The following is a 7,500-nucleotide window of genomic DNA, read 5'->3' as shown; positions in this document are numbered from 1 at the left end:
TTGATCCTGCTCTTATTGGTAAATGGGCTGCGTTACATAGCGCTTTGCCAACATTCACACATTCACACACATTCATCTGTTCACACACACATTCACCCGTTCACACACATTCATCTGTTCACACACACATTCACCCGTTCACACACACATTCACCCATTCACACACACATTCACACACACATTCATCTGTTCACACACATTCATCTGTTCACACACACATTCACCTGTTCACACACATTCATCTGTTCACACACACATTCACCCGTTCACACACATTCATCTGTTCACACACACATTCACTCACACATTCATCTGTTCACACACATTCACCCGTTCACACACATTCATCTGTTCACACACACATTCATCTGTTCACACACATTCACCCGTTCACACACATTCATCTGTTCACACACATTCACCCGTTTACACACACATTCACCCATTCACACACACATTCATCCGTTCACACACACATTCACCCGTTCACACACACATTCACTCATTCACACACATTCACTCGTTCACACACACATTCACACACACATTCATCTGTTCACACACACATTCACCCGTTCACACACACATTCACACACACACATTCACCCGTTCACACACACATTCACACACACACATTCACCCGTTCACACACATTCACACACACATTCATCTGTTCACACACACATTCATCCGTTCACACACATTCACACACACATTCACTCGTTCACACACACATTCAACCGTTCACACACACATTCACCTGTTCACACATGATCTTGATCCTGTTCCTGAAACTGATCTTGTTCTTAAACCTGGTCTTGATCCTGATCCTGACCCTGTGTTTTCTCACCTTGCCCGGTCCGTCGTAGACGCAGCGGGCGGTCTCGGCGGAGCAGCCGCCCTGTTCGGTCTGACACGGATCGACGGCCATGCAGACTCGTCCGTCCCCGCTGTAACCCAGGTTACAGGCGCACAGGTGCTGGTCTGGACCTGAGTGCACGCAGGTGGCGTGAACGTGACAGACCTGCCGGAGACACGGGTTCACGGCTGAGGAGACAAAACATCATCACAAGACTTTTAGCGTCCTCATTAAGACGTCACATCGTACCGTTAACTAATCATGTCGTCATTTACTTTTTTATCTGGATGGATCGATTACTTTATTGATCCCAAAGGGAAATTAAAGTGTTACATTTGACATAAATCAGACAACAGAAAAAAATACATTTAAAAGCTAAAATAAATACAATAAATAAATAGACTAACTCAAATATATATATATATTATTATTATCATCATCATTATTATTATTATTTATATTATATTATACTACATTATTATTATTATTTTAAGTAAATGTGCTTTATTTTACTTTATATCATATCATTTTATTTTATTGTTTTAAAGTGGCACACATAATCTTCCATAATGTTCACAATGAATTCTGGGTATTGTAGTTGTTGCTTTTTTTTTCTGGGTTTATTTGAACACTTGCTGCTCCTAATAACACTAAAAAGACTTTTAATAAATACTGGTAATGAGAGGTGTAAAACGAGCCGTGTGTGAATAAACAGGTGTGTTTAACGTTGTATTTTCGGTGTGAACTCACACACACACTGAGCTCCTGACTGCTGGTAACCAGGGAGACACTGACACACCAGCCGTCCTGTCAGAGCTTCTTCCATACAGCGAGAGTTCTGCTGACAGCTGAGAGACGCACACTCAGGAAGCTCTGCATGCACAGGTGACAGCACATGACCTTTTACTGTTAACGCACCACATCACAATCCTGAATACGTTTATTTAATAATCACATCTTACACTGAGCTGAGCAGCGCAGACTCACCTTGATCACAGTTTGGACCTCGGTATCCGGAGAAACAGGTGCACCTGCCATCACCTTTCAGACCAGCGTCACACAAACCGTGGACACACGAGCAGACTGAAGAAGAAGAAAAATAACGTATGAGATAAATAATATGAATATGTTTGTAAAAACTGTGAAGAAAAGATTGATTTTACTGTTATAGTTTTACTGGAAGTTACCTGAGCTACAGGTGGGACCATATCGATTAGGTTCACAATCCTCACAGGCGGTTCCTGCAAAGCCCACCTGGATCACACACACACACACACACAGACACACACACACACACACGCATACACACACACACACACACACACACAGACACACACACACACACACACACACTGAGCACATAAATAGGAACTAGAACCCCTCAGTTTCCTTCAGAACACGTAACAGACCAGTTGAACCTCCTGAAGAGTGAGAACACCCGAACATATCACAACAAAATATCACCTAAAGGAACCAATTATATGACCTCTACAACACTCCCAATGCCCACCAGAACCTTTAAAAGGACCACTAGAACTTCCTAAGAGATGGCTAGATCAACTTAACATACCACTAGAATCTGCTTACTGACAACTATAACCTCCTACAGCCTCCCTAGAACCTCCTCAGTGATCACTGGGATGATCAAAACCACTTAAAGGTTTCAGGAAATGTTCTTGTTTGTCTTCTTCCACCTTAGTTGACAGCAGGTGTGTTACCTGTCAGTAGGTGTGTTACCTGTCAGCAGGTGTGTTAACTGTCAGCAGGTATGTTAACTGTCAGCAGGTATGTTACCTGTCAGCAGGTGTGTTACCTGTCAGCAGGTGTGTTACCTGTCAGCAGGTGTGTTACCTGTCAGCAGGTATGTTACCTGTCAGCAGGTGTGTTACCTGTCAGCAGGTGTGTTACCTGTCAGCAGGTGTGTTACCTGACAGCAGGTGTGTTACCTGTCAGCAGGTGTGTTACCTGACAGCAGGTGTGTTACCTGACAGCAGGTGTGTTACCTGACAGCAGGTATGTTAACTGTCAGCAGGTGTGTTACCTGTCAGCAGGTGTGTTACCTGACAGCAGGTGTGTTACCTGTCAGCAGGTGTGTTACCTGACAGCAGGTGTGTTACCTGACAGCAGGTATGTTAACTGTCAGCAGGTATGTTACCTGTCAGCAGGTGTGTTACCTGTCAGCAGGTGTGTTACCTGTCAGCAGGTGTGTTACCTGTCAGCAGGTGTGTTACCTGTCAGCAGGTGTGTTACCTGACAGCAGGTGTGTTACCTGACAGCAGGTATGTTAACTGTCAGCAGGTGTGTTACCTGTCAGCAGGTATGTTACCTGTCAGCAGGTGTGTTACCTGTCAGCAGGTGTGTTACCTGACAGCAGGTGTGTTACCTGTCAGCAGGTGTGTTACCTGACAGCAGGTGTGTTACCTGACAGCAGGTATGTTAACTGTCAGCAGGTGTGTTACCTGACAGCAGGTGTGTTACCTGACAGCAGGTGTGTTACCTGTCAGCAGGTGTGTTACCTGACAGCAGGTGTGTTACCTGTCAGCAGGTATGTTAACTGTCAGCAGGTGTGTTACCTGACAGCAGGTGTGTTACCTGACAGCAGGTGTGTTACCTGTCAGCAGGTGTGTTACCTGACAGTAGGTGTGTTACCTGACAGCAGGTGTGTTACCTGTCAGCAGGTGTGTTACCTGTCAGCAGGTGTGTTACCTGACAGGTGCAGGTGTGTTACCTGACATCAGGTGTGTTACCTGACAGCAGGTGTGTTACCTGTCAGCAGGTGTGTTACCTGACAGCAGGTGTGTTACCTGTCAGCAGGTGTGTTACCTGACAGGTGCAGGTCCCGTTTCCTCCCAGGCCATCTGAACAGACTCCTTTGTTGCTGCAGGGTCTGTCGGCTTCTTCTGGACACTCTGAAACACAAACAGGAAGCTGACGATGGAGGTTCGTGGAGAGTTGTGACAGCGTTGCTGTTTGGTTTTCTGTGAGGAAACAGACCCCCCCTCCATCTGTCTACTTCCTTCCTTCTTATCTTCCCTCTCTTCAGTCTTTATCTTTGCTCCTCTCTTATCTCAACATGTCATCACCTCCCTGAAACAACTCAAACTGTAACTGTTTCCTTCTTTCCACTCCGGCTTCTCTCTGAGAACTGAGAACATCAGCTCATGTATTTATTTAAAAACTGAGAAATAAAAGAATAAAACCTTTATGAATCAAAGTGTATTTCACCTCCCAAATTACTCCATTGTATTAAATTAATGTTGTAGTATCTGACTCAGTTATAAATAAAAGTATATCATCTGCGTAGAGGGATATTTTATGTATCGTGACAGAGGACAGCTCTGATCTGTGTCTCTGCCTGAAGAAGATAAATCTGAGGACCAACAAGGGATGACTGCCGTCTTGGAGGTTTCATATATGACTTTAATCCAACCAATTTAATCAGAGCAACATTATATGTGAACAAAACTGAGAAGACAAAGTTCCTCTGAAGCGAAGAAGCAGATCACATTCAGACGTCATATCTGTCCTTTGATCTGAATTAATTATTCTTTAATTAAATATTCTTTTCAGTATATTGTGACAAAGTCAGTGAGTCCACACCATTATTCCCCATTATACTTTGTTATTTGTTTGTTTAACCAGTATATGTAGCATTGCTTTACATATTATCCTGAGTTTTGTTGGTGTTTATCATTGTTACATTTACACCTTCATTTATGGAAGTATTCAAGTTCACTTATTGTTTATTGATTTAAGTTCTGAGTCTCTTGAGTTATAGATTAGCTTGTGTTAACATACTCACAGTGCTTTCCAGGAGACACATCACTTCCTGTTTTTAAACTCACACCAGTGATGTCATGGGTTAGACCAAATACGGGGGATTTACTTTACTTATTTAAACGTTTGGTTTAGTATCTGTATGATTTGTACGTATTTTGGTTTGTGATGAGGATTATGTTGCAGATGATGCAGTTTGTTGTAAACGGTGTTGACTGTTAGCAATATTGTTATATGCCAGTTGTCAGTAAAAAGGGAACTGACGCCCCTGCAAGAAACATGGCTCTGCCTTATAGACTGGAGGGTCTGTTTAAGGGGAGAAATGTGGGTTCAGGCGAGAACAGAAACAAGAGAATGACAGTGTAGGTGTGAATGTGATCATGCCTTAGTTTGAGTTATCCTGAGTTAAGCCAGTTACATTTGATTTGATTGTATTCATTGGCCTCCTGCCACCTTCCTCGCTACTCTGATCAGGCTTCCTCACATATATGTTTGAGTGTTTTTGCTAACAGTTTATAATCCAGCAGACTGATAGTAAGAGGGAGTAAATCCAAAGCCCCCAAATATTCTGTTTATTATCATTTATGAGAAAACCACCAAATAGTCACAGTTCAGTTAAAAGTTTCAAGTTAGAATCAGTGAAATTTAGTCATTTTGCTGATGAATCTTCTGTTGATCGATTAGTTAATCGATTGATTGTTTCGTTGTAATTGAGTCCAGTCAGACAGGAACCAGTTTGTGTCCTGCAGTCAGCAGCTCTCTGACATCTGACCGGATTTTACCCTCAGAACCAGTTGATCAACAGTTTTTATCCTCAAGTTTGACGGTAAAAGTGAAGAATTTTTACTTTCATCTTTCACTGAAGTTCAAACTGTCACTGAGAGTTCAGCAAAACACAGAGAGGCAAACATGAACCCCAGGACTACGAGGACATGTATGTGTGTGTCGGGGGGCGTTGGGGGGGCGTTGGGGGGGCGTTGGGGTCCAGCTTCATGTTTGATGGTCAGCAGATTCTCGTCCTGCTGACTCAGAGATCTGCAGGCAGGAAGGAAGTTCTGATCTGTGCAGGACGAGCTGCATCCTGCAGGACCGAACATGTGACGCGAGTCACCTGGAGGCCTCAGACACTCAAACCCCTCCCCCGCCCCCGGCCCCCTCCCCCCGCCCCCCGTCCCCCCCCCCCCCTCCCACTGCGTCACAAGAGAGCTTAATGTTCCACTCTTTTGTTTTGTTCACACACATTCAGGAAGAAACGTCTGGATTAAGTTTAGAGTTTTGTTATGAAGCTGCACAGACTGTTTAAACATGTCAAAACCTGAGAACAGATATCGACCTCATTAATAATTTGAAGACTCAGAGACAGGTTGACTGATATATACACTATGTGACTATTTTTAGACCAAGACATTCAGAAAATGATTCAGCAACAGTTTCATGCTCTGAAACACTTTAATAGATAAAACATCAAAGTCTTAAATGATGAAAAACATTTGCAGATATCAGAGTATTTATGTTACAGCTGATTATTATTCAGATTATATTATTGGAATATTATTACAACACTTACTGTACACTTTGTGATGTTTATGTATAAATAGCAGGAATGACAGTTAAATATGCAAAGTGACTTTAAACATCTTATATTTTTACCTCCTGTGATCAATAACTGTCATAAAACAGGTCACTGCTGCGTTTTAGGTAAAATTCTGAATAAAAAGGTTGCAGCTGGCAAACAGTTTGATAAATGAGCAGCAGATTCTCTGTAATAAATAATAAACTGGACATTTATAGTTTAGGGTTCTGTGGATGTTTTGTGTAAATGTGTTTCTCACCGATGCAGTCGGGGCCCCAGAAACCCGGACAGCAGCTCTTCATCTCCACCTCGCTGTAGCACTCGAAGGAGCAGCCGCTGATGGGTAACTGCAGACTGGCCGTCCTGATGTAGTACCTGAACACACACAGTGCACATCTGTTTACCTCTTTATCCCTAAACGATGAAGGTAAAAGACTCGACCGAACAGGAGATGTGGAGCTCCTTTATGATATAATAAAAATCATCTGTAACATTTCAAAATCAACAAATTATAAAATAATTAGATGTTATGATAAAACTGATTCCTGTATCTTTACTGCTTTGTGTTCGTTATATTCTCACTCAGAGTGTTTGTATGTTGCTGAAATATTTTATAAAATCTAAACACATTTGTTTAAAACAAGCAGCAGAAGCACTAAAGTACTGAAGTCAAACCACGTATGAAAATAAAATAACCAACACGTCCTCGTGATGAAACGACCACAGAGGTCGACTGTACCATGTGACTCCAGAACGACCTGTAGGAACGTTTTCTAATCTGGAGACTTCCAAACCGTCAAACATCATCACTGTCAGTAACGATGCGGTTCAGGTCTGGTCCTGGTTTGGGTTCAAGGAACTACTTCCTCAAAGTTAGGCAAACTCCTTTGTTGTCATGGCAACAGTCAACATCATGACAATGGTAGTTTTAAAAAAACTGTCCTGACTCACCGTTGGAAACAGGAAGTGAACAGCGGTATCTATCAATCAATCAATCAATCAATCAATCAATCAATCAATCTATCTATCTATCTATCCATAATCACTGCGGCCACCAGATGGCGTCTGTCACTAAAACGTGACTAAAGGTCGTTTTTGATCTAAATGACTCGTTCTGTAAAACGTCTTCACTCGTTGTTTATTTTATTATATTTGTGTCGAGAAGCTGTGAGATGTTTGATCCGTACGTGTTTTATTGTCTGATAACCTGGAATCTGTTGCTTTATTAAAATCAAACCCTTTAATGTCAAAGTGAAAACAGATCTGGTCTGATTTAATGATGAATATAAAA

At 42.2% G+C, this 7,500-nt stretch overlaps 1 protein-coding gene across 1 annotated transcript in view; it reads right to left on the bottom strand.

The window, feature by feature from the left end:
- The window catches only part of stab2 (stabilin 2), a 45,649-nt gene that overhangs the window by 36,232 nt on the left and 1,917 nt on the right, over positions 1–7,500 (bottom strand). Inside the window, exons 3-8 of the mRNA XM_067581952.1 lie at positions 6,469–6,584; positions 3,683–3,768; positions 2,047–2,113; positions 1,847–1,942; positions 1,610–1,732; positions 851–1,047 (exon numbers count right to left, since the gene is read on the bottom strand). Of these exons, the coding sequence (XP_067438053.1) occupies positions 851–1,047; positions 1,610–1,732; positions 1,847–1,942; positions 2,047–2,113; positions 3,683–3,768; positions 6,469–6,584 (685 nt within the window). The remainder of the gene's footprint in view (positions 1–850; positions 1,048–1,609; positions 1,733–1,846; positions 1,943–2,046; positions 2,114–3,682; positions 3,769–6,468; positions 6,585–7,500) is intronic.

The sequence above is a fragment of the Thunnus thynnus genome, chromosome 23 (genome assembly GCF_963924715.1).
Source record: "Thunnus thynnus chromosome 23, fThuThy2.1, whole genome shotgun sequence".
Taxonomy (NCBI): Eukaryota; Metazoa; Chordata; class Actinopteri; order Scombriformes; family Scombridae; genus Thunnus; species Thunnus thynnus.
This window is presented reverse-complemented; position numbering and strand designations above follow the sequence as displayed.